At 31.2% G+C, this 17,914-nt stretch overlaps 1 protein-coding gene across 2 annotated transcripts; it reads right to left on the minus strand.

Moving 5' to 3' along the window:
- Positions 1–5,853: 5,853 nt before the first annotated feature.
- Positions 5,854–8,806, minus strand: LOC134254183 (leucine-rich repeat and death domain-containing protein 1-like). 2 transcript variants are annotated; one of them, XM_062736725.1, is made up of 2 exons: positions 8,483–8,806; positions 5,854–7,847 (listed from the first exon to the last, which is right to left on the minus strand). In XM_062736725.1, the coding sequence occupies exon 2, from the start codon at positions 7,576–7,578 to the stop codon at positions 6,730–6,732; it is 849 nt and encodes a 282-aa protein (XP_062592709.1). In that variant the 5' UTR covers positions 7,579–7,847; positions 8,483–8,806; the 3' UTR covers positions 5,854–6,729. The 2 variants fall into 2 exon arrangements, with proteins under 2 accessions (XP_062592709.1, XP_062592710.1); XM_062736726.1 differs by lacking the exon at positions 8,483–8,806 and adding an exon at positions 8,419–8,472.
- Between the last annotated feature and the right edge of the window lie 9,108 nt (positions 8,807–17,914).

Below are 17,914 nucleotides of genomic sequence, written 5' to 3' on the forward strand. Positions count from 1 at the left end.
TATTTACACACTGAGTTGTCTACGGATTTTTTCCTCCGTTATTTCCGTGGGTATGACCGGTCGGCAGGGGATGCTCACATGGCATCCTCCATGGTACCTGATCACACCTCTGATGTTTTGGAGGTCGGTGTTCGCTCAACTCCTATTTTGTAATGTTTAATAGACTTTTGAACTTGAATACAGTTCGTTATTACATGTATTTCATTCGGCGTGTGCCGAGAAAAACGACGAAAAACGGTGGAGAATTTCGTGTGTAATTAATGTACTGACAAATACCAAGAAAAAAAAACGTTAGTCAGCATTCGGCAAAGATTGTATTTGCTGACAAGGTCTTTGTATCGACTAAGAAAACTTGTGAAATGATGAATCTATTGGTATCATTGTTTCATCAACCTGATCTTAAAAATGAATTGATAACTACATACACTCAGTATATTGTCATTCGAAAACTCAAGCATCTTTTTAATATCAACTTCAGAAAATTTGTGTGTGTTTGAATGTTTAACAAAATTATGCAAAATATGACCATTTACAGGTAAATATTTTTACGAGTTTTATTTTATTGAAAAAGCAGCTGTCTATGATGTCAGAAATCCAGTTATTGAATCCAGTTTAGGTATTGTAATTCAAATTCATGTTGATTGTTAGGAATATTAAAATTATTTAAAAGTGATTTGATCCTTTTTTTATTTAAATATCTTAAAGTCTTAAACCTCAGCTAAATCTAAGCAGATGTATCAAAGAATCTTATAATTATATGCCCAGAAAAAATAGGAAAATTAGAGGGGGGGTCTTATTTTTTTCTTCAGAAATTACTAAAAATAAATTGGCATGATTTTTTCCGAGAATTTCAAAACATATTAAAACATTAATTGTTAAAATGATATATAATTCATAAAAGTTTATTTAATACTGGAATTTCAAAACTAGCATAAAACATTTTTATTGCCAAAATAGTGTTCTACCAGAAAGGAATTACAGTGCTTCAAGGAGAGAAAAAAAAAAACCCATTTTCTTATTTATAATAACCTTCCGCCACAAGATATATTTCCTGCTGTAATCCTCTTTGTATGAAATTCAACCGTAGAATCCAAATTAGAAATGATGCAGAATCTTAAAAGTATAAAGATGTAGACAACAATTTTCCAGAAGCTCATGGAACCTACTCAATAGATGGTATGGGACAGCAGACAAAACTTCTCTTACATTTTTTTTTTTTTTTTTGGCTTTTGAAGAAAAACACTTTTTAACCTGTAAAAGTGAATTTTGAAAATTTTTATCTGTTTATTAAAAAAAAAACAAGAAATAATTTTCTTCTTTTTTTTTCAAAGTCTTCATATTGTAGGCAAAAGATAACAAAGTCATTGTTCGTGAAAAAAGAGGAAGAAAAGTAACTTTTTTTCCACAACAAATAGGCATACCAAATTGGGGAAATGTTTAGTTATTGAAAACAAACATATAAAATTATTATGAATTGATAATCTACAGTTATAGAATGTGCGTAAATACACTGTAAATTCACAGAGTAAATATATAATTGGAAAACAGACTGTTTTAAGGTTCATTAACCCTTTGCTCACTCATATGAAATTTTTCTTTAACTTGTATGATTTTCCAAAGGAAATGTATATGCTGAATAAAATACAAACACTTATAACATGGCTTGCGGAAAGGCAAAATTTGACAAAAAAGGTTACTTAAACTTGACATTAATTTATCAAGGGAATAATAGACATTTGTGTCATTAAGAGTTATCTCTCTTATCAGAGTATCAATGTACCTTAATGAAAAGATCCAACAGGAAGAGTTATCATTCTTTACATTTCAAGGGTTGAAATACTATAAGTGCTATATCAGAAATTATGTCTATCTTTTTCAGACTATTTTTGCACAGTAATAGTTTTCAATTTTGAACTGTTCTAAAACAATGTACATGAACAATTGCATAATACCGGTAAAGATATATTATCCTAAATCAGTTGCAATCAATCTTCTTAAAGGTTAGGGGGATAATGTGACCAAATGTTGAATTCTTAAATGAAATATAATTAATATATATAACAAGGAAAACCAGCTCTGGGTAACATGCTAACTAAGTACAAGGTAAAGTTGATATGCCTATGCTGATTCATGCATTACCGCAGACAAGGTGGTATACATGTATTACATCAAACAATGAAAATGCTTGTGCATCTACATTGCTTAAAATTAAACTTTTATCAAGTTTGCATTAATTTCGAAATGTCCAAAGTCTTATTCAACAGCTAGCTTGTGAACTTGTAATTCAAGGGCTACTATATAATCATATTGACACCAAAAGAGCAAACACTGTTTCATGATATGATTTAATAATTAAATGATACATATTTGCTGAAGAAAACTTTTTCTTTGGATCTTTCTCGGTTTCTTAAAACAATTAATGATCTTAATAAAGTGTTAATATTTGTTCACAAATATAAAGAATGATATTCAATGAAGAACACTGTATTAGTCAAACTATATAAATATCATAATAGATATTTATATTGTTAAACTAATACAATTTCAACTTCATTCATTGTCAAATTTAAGCTCTTTTAATATTATTGAATAAACGACTTAGTATTTATCCTAGCAAAAATGTACTAGCTAACTATAGTTTACTATAATTATTTTTAGTTTACCTTGGTTGGTAGAAAATAAGTATTTATCTATAAATTTCGATTTGTCATATTTTATGTACTCTGATTTTTATTCATACATGAACATTTTTTAAAATTAAATTTATCTATTTCCTGTATATTTCACATTAATCACAAAATTTACATCACTTTGATCGGATTTGAAAGATTTTTAGCTGTGAAATCCAAAAAACCTAGAGTAAAAATTCATAGATAATAAATCAAAGTATCAAAGGATTTAATATCGCCATATACAGTAAAGAAAAAAATATATATAATGTCCTTTAGATATTAAGGTATACCTTAACTCAGATGGAAAAAAAATTCCACTAAGAACGTAAAACCCTAAAAGGCTCTAATTGCCATTCTTCTTTCTTTTTTATTCCTACTGGATGAAATCAAGAACAATACACTAGTTCATAATTTGTGAAGCAAACAAATTTCCCAAACAACCAAAATGATTTTGGATTACCATATCTATATATTGTATTCCGAAACTTCATAAAAATTCTTGCAAATAAAGATACATACCTGGTTCAAGTAATTGTTCAACAAAGCCTCTTTCTTTACTCCTCAGTAAGATATTTAAAACAGTATTGAAGGAGAGACTTGAAGAGTACTTGCAACAATATATTCGAGAAGTGGTGTAAATCAGATGTAGATACTGAAAAATTTGAAATCACAAGATTTTACCAAATTAACAGCTTAAAAACTTACGATTTTTTAACTTTATACACAACCATTCACCAGAATAAATAAGATTTAGGCTTTTTGATTTCATCGACAGCTACCTTGTCATTGGTCATTTGCAAACTTATTTTGTTAAAGAAATTCTGATTGTACACACAAGTACACTAAAGTTGTCAGCAAAAATTGCTTGAGTTTCTGATTGACATTATTTATGTAGTATTTGGAAACCAGGTCTTATAACAGTCTATTTGAATTCCGATCGGTACCAATTGCGTGGCACGTTATTAGCAAACCTATCATTGTATTCATATGAAGCAGAATTTGTCCAAAATTTTATACGTGAAAGAAGAAAACACTTGCTCTGGCTTTCAACTTGACATTTAGATATATTGACGACGTATTGTCAATTAACAATGATTACTTCCATTCTTATGTCGATACGATATATCGAGGTTTGCATGAGATAAAAGGTACAACAGAATCTGACACATCTGTCGCACATTTTGGATATTTTACTTGAGAAAGACTTTAATGGTAACCTAACAACCAAGCCCTATGATAAACGTAATGATTTTAAATTTTCAATCGTCAACTTCCCTGAAGCGATATACCGTCATCACCTGCATATGGAGTTTATATCTCTCAGTTGATCGATACGCAGGAGCATGCTATACGTTTGTACAATTTATAAAACGAGGTAAATTTTGACAAACAAGTTGATGAAACAAGAATATCAGCAGCCTCGTTTAAAGTTATCATTTCGTAAGTTCTATGGTCTACCTTGTCAGCAAATACAATTGATCATTGAATCTAATGCTGACTGACGTTTTTCATACTAATTGTTAGTCCATTATTTACACCCTGGATAGAAGACGGATTTTCCATTATTTCCCGATCATGACAAGTAGCACACAGCGGATGTGACCGGTCGGCAAGGGATATTCACTCCTCCATGGCATCCGATCCCACCTCCAATGATTCGGGGGTCTGTGTTTGCTATGCTCCTATTTTATATTATTTTATGGACTTTGGGGCTTGAATACGGTTCGTTATCTCCATATATTTCATACAAGAAGTATTTTAAAATTATAACTGGTTCAAATTTATAACAAAGGTCATAGAGAGTCATGAACCTTGCTGAATATCTGTGTTTTCAACGTCAGTAAACACAAGTAGTGAACTTTAAAATTAAAAATTGTTATGGAGTCGCGCACGGTGTTGATATCGATTTCAGTTACGTCAAAATGATGTTGTTATATGTGACGTTATAAAATTAATTTGACGTTACTTTTTTTTTTACTTTTTACTTACATTTTTATCAAATACAAATTTTATATGAAAAATAAAAAGGGGTTGATTGAACTTAATGATTTCCAAAGCCAACGGCGCCTATTTTTTTTTTTTTTTTTTTTTTGAAATGAGCAATTTTATTTAAGCATTGAATTCATATTTTGGGATGTCTTTGGTCCTATAACACACCTGGCCGTGCCGGCAAATTGAATACCGCGTGTTAGCGCGGTATGATAATTTGTCGGTACGGTCAGGTGTGTTATAGGACCGAAGACATCCCAAAATATGACTTTAATTCAAATGATAAACGTAATATTTACATTCTCTAATTTTCCTTTTCATAATTGTTTATTTCGTTCATTTTAATGTGAATTTAGCGCCCTTCGGTATTGGTGTGCTTAATAAACGTAATAGCCGATTATGCAAAGCCGTTTGTGACGTTGGAAAGTTAAATAACGCAAATAAACATTGCAAGGAAAAAAAAAATGACAAATTAATTTTTAATGCACATTTGTTGCATTTTATGTTTATTTTAAAAGGGTAGTTTTTTTAAAAATGAAATTGAGTCAAAACAATATACATTTTGGTGTTCCTAAATATTGAAAATGCATGTAGTTCCTACTGTGAATTCTACCGCGCTGTGACAAGGTTTCGCGTATGTTATAGAAATTTGAACGTCGTGGATTTCTAATGGATTTCATAAAGAAAATCATACTGAATGTAAATATATCTTTATTCAAACTTGAAAAAATCAAAACCCTGCATTTTTTTTATAATCATAAAACAAATCTGTAACTATGTTAAGGAAAAAAATGCTCCAGACATAAAAAACAACAACAGTATTTGTTTTTGCTAATAAACCTTTTTATGTTATAGCAATATACATGTATATCCTGGCGTTATTGCTGTAATAAACAGTCTTAAAGAGATAAAAAGAACAGACCAGGGAATTTAGCAAATTCATCCATATGATACTAGTACTACATATGCTTATCATATCGTACTCAGGATCACAATTTATCCAGAACTTTTATATTTTTTGTCCGTTACTGTCTGCAAACTTTGAAAACCTCCGAAAAATGGCCCATTCGGGAAAAGCCAATATTAATCAACCAAAAAACTTTCAAGAAATTCGTGATTAAATCAGTGTATGATTTTCCGAGGATTAAATTACGAGGACTGATCCAAAAGTAATGTCACAACTTCGATAAAATTGCTACTAGTCAAAGTTTAATATTTTAAACGTCTATAAAATTAATTCAATTTAACATTATTAAATGAAATTTTCAATTTTGATTAGATTTATTTTTATGCATCTTTTGGTATATGATATTTAATAATATGACGCAAAATATTAAAGATATTGACACAGTGACATTACTTTTGGATCAACCCTCGTATAACACACCGATGATCATTTATTTCACCAAGAATGCAATATTTTAAAGCTATTTAAAAGTACACATGTACTTTACAATGGTTTACAGTTGTTCACTTTTAACAACTTCATTCAGGAATGAATGAAGTGTGTGTTGAAATCAGGGTTATACTGATCCAATTTCGTCGACCATTGTTAAATAGCTGCAATTACATGTATATATATGAAAACATCAGGGGAAGTGTACATATATAATTAAATGCATTCTATAGCTTAATTATCGTCTTTTAAAATGTTCTGAAAAGGAACGAGTTCTTTTTTTGAAATTTCTAACAATACGATCTAGAACTACAAGGAAAGTATCCAGAATGACGCACATTTATGTACAAAAAAATATCAGACACACTAATCTTTTTAATGCACGAATTAAAAATTGAAGGAACACAGAAAGTTCTGACAAGAATATAAAAGATATAACCTATGAAACAAGCATATAAAATCGATGAAATATTTATGTAAACAGTGGTTTTCAAATAGAAAATAGAAGTGATCAAAACTTGACACAATCATGCATGGTAAATAATTGAAAGTGTTTACGACATTAAACGAATAAATTCGATAATCCCTGGCGCGGCACAAAGGATTGCGAGGAGAAATAAACTGTTCAGATTAATGGCAAACTTGCGTATATGTGCGTGCAGCGCACTAAAGTTAATCGGCTTCTTCTTCGGACTTCTCCCACGTGGGATTGCTGACCAGCTTCCGGACACCATTAAGGTCCGATGATCTCAGAAATTTGTCAATTGCCCGGATACCCTGCCGACAAATCTCCAGAGGGGGGTATGTGAGAGGATTCCCATCCAGCACCGATGACGTGTACCTCTCATCCCAGTCCAAGTTTGTCAGGTTCCCAAAGTTCTGTGGCAGACGACTAATGTTATTGTTTCCTATCCATAGACAGTACAGTTCTGTCATATCACATATACTGTCCGGGAGAGCAGACAAATTGTTCAAAAACAACAACAAAGTATGGAGGTTCTTCAAATTTGAGATACTCACAGGTAGCATTGTTAGATTGTTATCACTCATGTCTAAGAATTCTAAGTTTTCCAACTGACATAAATCCATAGGAAAGTCTTCGAACTTGTTATTCGCCATATGTAGACTCCTTAAGTTCTTTAAGTTGTCAAATCCTGCAGGAAGATGGTCCAACATGTTGTTGCTGAGGGCCATACTTTCCAAATTCACCAACTGACATATCTCTTCCGGAAGTTCCGTCAGTTCGTTGGTGTCTAGGATCAGCACATTAAGGTTTGTCAGCTTCGAGATTCCTCGAGGAACCGCGAGAACTTTGAAATTCAGGCAGGACTGTCTCTCTGGGCTTAGATCAAGAATCTCCAGCTCATGAAGTTGAAATATTACATTTGGAATATCCCCCAATTCCCTCCCGGCCAGTTTCAGCTTCTTCTTTCCTTTAAAGAGTGGATCTTCTGTCTCAATTCGAAGTCTGAATGATTTTATATCCGAAGTATTACGAGGGGTGTATAAGTAATATGCCATCGCATTGATTTTCAATCACAGAGTGCAAGTGTTGGCGATTAAAATGAAGCTTTTATTATTAAAGTTCAAAAGAGGGTAATTTCCGAACAAACAAACAGTTACGTCACTGTTGAAGTAAATAACATTCTTATCCCTGACTTAATTGCTTAACTATATCCAATTTTTTTCTCAAGGCCGCGATCTTTAAAATCCCTTTTAAAAGTTCCAACAGTTTGTTAACCGTAGAAAAAGTCTCTTGGGCTGGTAGTCAATATTTCAGATACTGGTACCTAAATGGAAGAAGAAACAAATCTATTATTCAGACATATTATACTGTAAACAAGCGCGTTACATTGTTCTGCAATAAATCTTATCCACAAAGACCTTCTTTTTCTACCCCATTTATAACTCTGGATTTGTCTTGTTGCTAGAATCGATGTATAGGAATCCTAGAGACAAGACCTTCTTCACTGAAAACAGGCGAAAAAAATGAATTGCAATAAAATAGCTAAAATGAAGTATACCTGTGTTATAAAACCTCTATAAATCCTCCTGACACTAACCTGATTGTTTTTTAAATGCTGCTATTGCTAACGTGCTTTCAGAGTTTTGTTGATTTTATCGACATCAAATCAAACGAAACTCTTGAACTGTCCATTCTACTCTGGAGCCAACATACCTTAATCACCAGTACCAGAAGTCCCTCAAAACAATCAGTCCAGCGTCTCAAAACCCAAACTTTGTCGGAGTCAATATTGGCCCTCTTGTTCAACTTACCAAGATAGAAATGGAAATTAGCTTTTAATTTGGGCCTCGGTCCGTTCTTTTCCTGAATTCGCACAAAAAAGAATACTAATTTACCTGCTACTGACTTGCATTTGGAAACTGGGCAGGGCATGGATACAATTAGATTTTAAAAGTTTACCTGTAATTTTTCACGTGCTGTAATCCAACAATGCGAACGTGGCAGGTGAGGTAAAAAAGGTACTAGATACAAAAATATCCTGGCTGATCGATTTTAATTACAATTGAAATTGCTCCCCCGATTATGTCGAATTTATCATTGTAAGGAACAAAGACTCACAAATTTTGAGTATACATTTCTCCTTAATCCCGCATTTGAATGTTGATCTTTCGCAAATAAAAGCACATGTTTAGCATTCATGAACTAAAAGGTTTCCTCAACTGCGATTGTCAAAAAAACCAAATCTTGCTTGGTCTGTTCACTTTTTTATCGCCATGACAATTCGTTGAAGAGACAATCAATGATGGAGAATTTTTAATGGTCCTTGTTTTTGCGTTAATGTGTTGTACCCATGAATAATTCATTGATAGTCTCTCTTCTTTACTCAATTAGACTTTAAATCAATAAATTTAATTATAAATAAACGATCTCACATACTAGAGTATTGTCTAGATGTCATGTAATTTATGTTTTAATTTACTAATGTAACATTTAAAAGTCTATATAAATTTTTGTGTGTCTATTTATTTTGGTACGATCTATAGCTGATTTACTCCCTAAAACAGAATGCTTTTATGAGCTTTATTTAAAAAGTTATCGATAATTTAGAAGGAATATTTCAAAATATTCTCACTACCCAATGATTACTAGTATGATTATTACTAGAATATGGGATAAACATTCAGAATGATTTACCTGACTTGAAATTCGTTCTTACAAAACGACTACAAATTAAATATTTTCTTTAATTAAATTAAACATAAACCAATAAATTAATATATATATTATATAGCCAATAAAATATAAGAAATAAATTAATATAGCTAGCTTACATATACATGTACAACGTATTATTACTTCATTCGTAATTATATTCTCTTTCAAGACCAATTTCTAAATTTAGACAAATTATTTTCCCTCCAATTAAACACGAATTTCTTTTCTAAAGTAAACAAGTAAATACATTTATCCTTACGTTCATGCTTCAAATCGCTGAGAATCGCGTAAAATTTTGTTGCACTAAGATTATATTTTAATCAACTTCAATATACTTTCTCAACTAATGTTAATTATTGCCTACATGCATAATCATATTATTAAGTCATACGGTGGTATATTTATCGACCACACCCACTATTTGCTTACCCAGACTAAGAGAGAAAGACAAGTCACGCTATATGATCAATAATTTTAAATCAACAATGAATTGTACATAAACTATTAAACGATGTTTGAAGACCTGTTGTAGCAAACATCTTCAAATTTTATTACTTACTTTCTCTATTGAAAGGCGAAGTTTGTACGCTGACCAAAACGGGTTTTTATTCATAAAACTCACACATTTCCAAATATCCGTACATAGACAAGTTACGGCACGAAGACAGGAAGAAACATCAAAGCTATCAACTCTTCATCAGGATCATAATTTTAATAGCAGAAGTCAGAAAACTTATACATGTAGATTTTATAATTAATCGTAACTGCTTTAATGCTTCCAATTCGAATATCTAAACTGAAACGCAAAAAGAAACTGAACGTCCTATTTGAAGTAGAAATATTATTTACAGGATATATTTCTTTTATCTAAAAAGTTAGAACATATTCAACTTTGTAAATATTGGTAATTCAGCGGTCAAATGAAATATGTGGGGACAACGAAAAGCATTCAAATTCAGAAGTCCATTAAAAATAGAAAATAGGAGAAAAGAAAACACAGACCTCTTAAACATTAGAGATGGGGTCAGGTGCCATGGAGAAGTGAGCATTCCGCCGTCTGCTCCTTGTCATGATCGGGTAATTACGGAAAAAATCCGTCGAGAATTCAGTGTGTAAATAATAGCCCTAACAATTAGTATGAAAAACTTCAGTTAGCATTTGACTTAATGACAGGTTGTATTTTCTGACAAGGTCATTGTATCGACCATAGAACTTGCAAAATGATAACTTTAGCGATACTGTTGATATTCTTGTTTCATCAACTTGTTTGTCGATAACTTACCTCGTCATTCGAAGAACATGCTCTTGCGTATCAAATCAGCTGAGAGATGTTAACCCCATACGCAGTTATATTGCTGTGCATAAGTAAGGGAAGTTGACGTTTGAAAAGTTAGTCATCACGTTTATCGTAAAACTTTGCTGTTAGATTGCCATTAACGTGTTTTCAAGTAAAATATTCAAATATGGAATAGATGTGTCAGACCCTCTGGTATCTTTTATTTTAAGCTCACCGGGATATATCTATATCGTATCGACATATGAATGAAAATAATCATTGTTTAGCATAAGTATAATTTTTGTCATTAGTACCGAAAGTTAAGTTTGATTCCGCTTAACAGAAATCAAAACAAAACATTTGGCAAAAGTATGAGATTTTAAGGGTTTGTATCTGCTTATCATAAGTAGTGGAGCAATATATATTCCGAAAAATAAATTCTCCTTTCTTTTCCAAAAGCAACGCCAAGCCATTCTGAAATGAATTTAGTGCCCATTTCCATTGATTTAGCTTGAAAATCCCAAAATAAAGGTAGGCTAAAGAAAATCCGACCTCTTCATCTGAAAAACAGGCATTCAAGAAGGCTCAGATCTAGAGGTTAATGAACCTATCGCATCGTAGAAATCAGTCTGGAATTGTTTGCACGACAGTCTTCTTGCACGCCGTAATTGAAGACTGGGTGGGTGTATTTTAACAGTCATGTGTTACTTTCTAAAGTTAAAAGATAAATACATAACATTTTTATCAAATCTCTGATGTTTTTCAATTGAATTTTACCTTACTGTATTACTTTTTGAAAATCATGAGATAAAGAATTCAAATATTTGTAGATAACTGCGTGTTGTGTTTTATTTTGCGTTTCAGTATATCCAGCTTACTTCCAAACGAGATATTTCATATTTCATGTAAGAGAAAAGGCGAGAACCAGAAGAGCTGATATTGTTAAGCGCATCGTAAAATTTGAAAATGTTGAATATTTTTCTGTACAGGTTATATTTATAAAAAAACTTTGCGAAATTGTTTTACTTACCAATTTCCCCTTGACGACTTCCCCTCTTGATATCCATTAAAAAACTAAATCTATGCATTTTGTAACTTCTGATGTTTGTTTTATTGTTTTATTGGTTTGATTTATAAAAATTCCAATACCCGGATCTAAATGAATGCCCATTTAATCAACATGGATATTAAGAACGTGCACCCAACACATGTAATTTGTATTATTTAAGAGCAGCTGACAAACCTATCAAACATAGCTCGGCAGGGGAATGTGCTTTTGGCTATCTGAATTGGTATTTTCACACCTTTTTACTTTTCCTTATCAAAACTTACATCCATGAAATGAATTTTACCTTTGTATATTAAAAAGGATCAATATTGATAAAATGTTTACATAGAGATTAATGAACTCTATTTGCAGGTGCACTTAAATCGAATTCAAATACAAGGAAAGATTTAATAATCTGTCAAAGATATATGCTCACAGTAAAACATTTTTACTTCTCCAAATGTGTCAAACATTTTCCATATTTGATCTTACCAAACAGATTTTTCTGATACATTACTTTGCAAAATAATTTCATAGGAAACATGAACAAGAGGAAGGCCCTGGAAGAAGGCAATATACTAGTAGTGAATATGCAATGTCTGAGCTCAATTTTTAAATGAATGAGTTCTTTACTCATATGTAAGAAGCATTTTCGTTATTATTTAGATTCTTTAAAAAGTACATTTATTGTGTCCTAAATTACCTGAATGCTGTAGAAAAAAATGCTTTTATTACCAGAGATTTAACGCTGTCTTTTCAAATAACACATTTTGAAACCTGTAATCATTACTTCTACCAGCAAAGGTGGTGTGTGGAGGCATTTATTGTGGTGGTCAAGTTCACTGCAGGCCAGCGAAGCCAAGGAGAAAAAATTAAAGAAAATAACTTGATTCTCATTCAATACTAGTAGAATATTTTCTGTTACATTTATATTTTAGGAGAACATGTTAAGGAGCTGAAGAATAAATTAGCTGCATGTCAACATTATATCTTTTATTGGTATAGGAGGAGTTGAGGATAGGTTATTTCCGTATGTTTCATTCCTATATATGTAAATTAGATTTCTACTGAAAATAATTTGCAACTTACACACTTAGGAATATCAAAATGTAACATAGTGTAATGAACTAAAATTCTTTTTAAAAATATTGTTCAGATATTAAATGTTATCATTCTACTTGTTTAGAAGATCTGGGCGTACTTATTTCTGCAAGTGATAATCTAATTTTTACCCATCTCTCCACTTTAAGGAGGAAATCCTTCAAACGAAACATATAGAGATAACGAACAGTATTCAATCTTATGTCGGTTTTAAATATTTTAATATATCCAACAATGAAAAATCACTTTGGAACACCATACTTTTTTTCTGAATTCATTAACTACATTAAAATCTTTTCAACTAATGATGCATTGCGGGTTCCAGTGACTGTTCTACTAAGCCTCGAGCTCTTGCTCCTTCATTACAATATTAACAATAGTGAAGGTGAAACTTCAGAAGTACTGAACAACAATGTACTCAAGAAGTGTAAATTAGATGTGGTTACTTGAAACATCCAAAGAACTTTTAAAATCACAAAATTTTATCAAAATCAATAACACACACATCGTACTTACGACTTTTCAACTACGTATACAATCATTCCCTAAATAAATAAAAGTCCAGACTTTTGACAGCTGCTTTTTCAATAAAAATAGAACTTGTAAAATAACTCACCTTTTCATAATTGGTATTTTGAAGATTTTAAAAAAATAAACAAATATAAAAACACATTCTGAATGTATACTCAAATACTCTGAAGTTAAAAAGATGCATGTTTCTGATTGACGATATCAGTGTGTTTTTGGAGATCGAGTCTTCCAACAATCTGATGGTGCTCTCATGGCACCAATTATCCCAGTTATAATTATGAATAGACTAATTTTTGTATCAAAGCAGAGTTTACTTTAAAAAAAATCACAAAAGAAGAAGAAAAAAATTATTTTGGTTTACAAATCAACAATGAAATATTTCGACGATGTTTTTTTCAATAAATAAAAGTTACTTCCATTCATATGTCGACCAATTTATGTTAGTGAAATAGAAGATATCTCAGAGTCGGACTCACCATTTTCATATTTGGATATTTTTGGAACAAAGTCGTTAATGTTAATCTATAAACAAAGCTTAATGAAAAAACGTGATGACTTCAACCTTTTCTTTTTTCAGCTCTCTTTATCTATGTAGCAACATTTACCTGTCATCTGCAATATTTCTTTTCCAGCTTATTCGATATGCAAGAGCATACACACGATTTCTAACAAAACGAGACAAGCTTTTGACAAAAATGTTGATGAAACAACACTGGGTCGTTTTTACCTGACTTTTTCATACTAATTGTTTGACCATTGTTTACACTGACCTGTCTACGGCTTTTATTTGCTCTATCGTGACTAGGAGCACACGCAGGTGGTGACTGGTTGACACGGGATGTTTACTCCTTCATGACACTTGATCCTATAGATGTTTTGAGAGGTCTATGTTGGCTCTGCTCCCTATTTGTTTCAATAAAGCTAGACTTTAAGGATAAATAACACAAACAAACTTTTTTCAGAAATCAGCATTATTTCTTATAGATTTACATTGATGTTGACAACCTGAATAATGTTTACCAAGTAGAGTGGGAGAATTTTATAAGATTTTGTCATAAAGTTAAAAAATTGTGCAAAATTTTGTATGGAATTATATAGAAAGTAAAATAAAATCTCAAATCTAAACACCAAGGAAAACCTACGATTTCTTTATATTTTAGGGATTTATTATTTATATCAATACAAATCAAAATCAGTCAAAAAATATATATCAACCCGCGCATCCATTTTTTTGTTTGTGGTAAGTACCCTTAAAGCTTGATTTCTGTTCATTATCTCTAAAATTCTTTAGAGACAAAAATGAAATTAAGAAAATCATACAATAAAATAATCTAAGAGCTCACGTATTTAACTTGCAGTTCGTTAATTTTAACTTTGTAATAATGATGATAACATACAAAACACTTCACCTTTCTATTTGCTTATAAATTTTAACAAAGTAAAATAACACTTTGAATAAGTGGAATGAAAGAGTTATCCTTCTTTCCCTTTGTGTTGACAATATTAATACATATCATTAAAGTATCACTTATGCATCAAAATCATAATCTTTGTCATTAAAATGAATATATGAAATGTATAAAATGATTCGTATATTCTCAGAACTCGAACAAAAATTGAAAGCACAGAGAAATATAAGGACTGTACGACGTAGAATGATTATACTCTCTTCTTTACCAGTACAAAGTCTAACTAAATTTACAAAGGTCGCCATTCTTTTTTAAATATAATGTGACAGAGTTAAGAAGTATTTTAATCTCTTCTATAATGAGAAGGAATATCTCCCTCAACTATCGATTTTTTCCAATATGACGATTAATTAACCCTTGGTAGGCACAGGGACCAGTAACATGCTAAATTTGAATTTACGTATTGACTATATATATATATATATATATATATATATATATATATATATATATATATATATATATATATATATATATATATATATATATATATAGCCTTTTTTTGTATATATAGTCAATATGTAAATTCATATTTAGCATGTTACTGACCCCTGTATTGGTAGGCAGTGTCGTAAAAAAAAAAGGAAGTATTGACATTAATGGCCACATGATCAGTTTTCTACTTGGAGTTTGAACTTCGGTTTAGAAATGTGGCAAAAAGGCTTATATACAATTGACAACTTGACACTGTTATATAAAATACAGCCAACATACCCTTGTACAGAGTGGGTTTTAGAGACGCTTTTTACTCGTAAAAAAATATATGATGTATTTTATTTAAAATGAAATACTAGTATTTCTTCAATTTTCATTAAATTGGAGGTTATCAAAGAATACAAAAGACTTCACAAACAATATGCTTTGGCTCCAGTCGACAAGGCTTTTAAAGATAAAGTTTTTGTTCGAAAGGCTGATTATTATCACTATTTTTTACATCCTACATTTGGAAATCCAACTTATTCTCGCAGTTCCATTTTTAGGAAAAATCCTTCAAAATCACATTTCAGTATTTAAAACTTTTAACATTCCGGTGAACTTCTGTGAGTTTGCTCTACCTTACTTAAATTGGATTCCTAACCTTCATAAAATCCTCACAGAGACATGCTGCATGGTAAAGCAAATGCTTCAGTAAATCCCTACAAAAATAACCGTTTTTAAGGATTAACTTCGAATGCCTTGTTCTAAAATTTATTCTAGAAGTGGTGTACATTAAATGTGGATTCTGAAAAAAGGGATGTTTAAAATTGCCCATTTTCCTAAAAAGTCAAATTCATCATACACGACTTTTCTACAGTTTATACAATGATTCCTCGTGAAAAATTAAAATGTTTGTTTTTTGATAGCAATTAAGACAACTGCGTTTTCATTACAATGGATGTCGATAATTTTCCGATCATGTGTCAGGTCATCTACGAAATTACTTTGTAAATTTTCTCTCTGATTCTACACACAAGTACTCTGAAATTGATATTAAAAGAATGCAGGAGTTGCTCATTGACAAATTTTATGAAGTCTTTCTTGACCACATCTTATAACTATCTGCTTGAAATCTAATGGGCACTAATTAGCAAAATTCAATCAAAAAATCTACATAAGAAGAAGAAGAAAGCACTTGTTATGGCTTTCAACTGGTCATTCGACGAAGTGTTCTAAATTAAGAATAGTAACTTTCCTAGTGAACTTGAAAAAAAAGATATCACCGAGTGTACCTCATATGTTTTATATTTTACTGACTAAGACAGTAAGGGCCAGTTGTCATCAAAACTGTATGACAAACAAGATTACTTAAATTTTTCCATCGTTAATAAAATTCTTATTTATATGGTAGTATCCCGCTTTGGACTGTATATGGTGTTTACATCCCTCACCTTATTTGATACTCAAGAGCATGTCCCGATCAAAATTTAAACATAGCAGGCTACTGGACATTTGTCAGAACATGCTACGTACAATGTCTAATTCATTACTTTTTTGTATTTACTAATCTTAATTTAGTTTAACGGCTTCATTTTACCAGTTGTCATGGTGACAACGTACTGTGTCGGTCAAGAAATGATTCGTTATTTGTGAAGTCCAATGAAAAATCCCAACACCTAGTGGATCATTTTGTTTTGGAGGACGTCCATGATCCTATGGTACCTTTCAAAAATATAACCTCTTCTCTTGAAATGGTTCCAGCAACGTTCATGGAATGGAATCACTTTTTCTAAAAAAAAACAAAAAAAAAAACAACAATCTCCAGAAGCTGACATGAACACGTCTCCTCCAAAACACCAATTTTGACCCGCTCTTTGTGTTTGCTTTGTGGTCCATGCATGCTGAACATCGTTTTGAATAACTGTTGGCGTTCTTTGTCACCCATTTCACGACCGTTAGTAAAATCTTTGTACATGACAGTATTCTAGGTATTGTCACAATATTTTCACAATCTATTACAATGTCCGCGCTCCATTGTATTCACATTTAATATCATATTTCAATTTCTGAAGTCTTTTTGTACAATTAAACATGTGTCTTTTTTTATTTTCACATGACGTGAAATCCTCCATACAGTCTGATGTGAACGTTATACGCCAACATCTGCTACCATACATTGATAAGAATTAATTTTCATTTGATTTGTTTCTTAGGTAGAAAATTATATTTCAAAAATTAAAAAGTCGATTATGCATAGATCCATACTATGATTACATTAGTAAGCTGCAGTTACTGTATTATCCCAAATTTCTGCAAACAAAAATGTAGGATCTTTAAGCCACAAACTCAAACAAAAAACAATTGTCGTTATGTGTAATTTTCCTGCTGGTTAAAAACAACAAACCCCAATTAGTCTTTAGTACAAAGAATTTAATCTCATCACAAATCTCAGAGATCAAATAAATTCTAAACGGATATAAAAAATTATCTGCTATTTAGAAAGTAAGATTACATAATTTATACTAATTTTGGAGGGCAACTAGTATTTTCAGTTCTGACACCATTTTACGTTTAAATTAGGAAGAACAGTGCACACTGAAAATTACAACGAAGGCGATTATTATTATTTTATCAAATCATAGACCTTAAGCACGCTTTATAGGTCTTTGATCAAATACATACGAGGGCCGTTCAAAAATTACGCGAACTGTGCTATTATTTACTCTTATAGACGTCATATAGTTATGAAATTTCACAGAAATACGTATCTTAAAGATTCCAATAAATTTTTGGCAAATATCTGTATTTTTAAAAAAATTCTGCTAAAATTATCG

Source organism: Saccostrea cucullata, unplaced genomic scaffold, assembly GCF_032062105.1.
Source record: "Saccostrea cucullata isolate Sc308-1 unplaced genomic scaffold, CSIRO_AGI_Scuc_v1 ctg239, whole genome shotgun sequence".
Classification (NCBI taxonomy): Eukaryota; Metazoa; Mollusca; class Bivalvia; order Ostreida; family Ostreidae; genus Saccostrea; species Saccostrea cuccullata.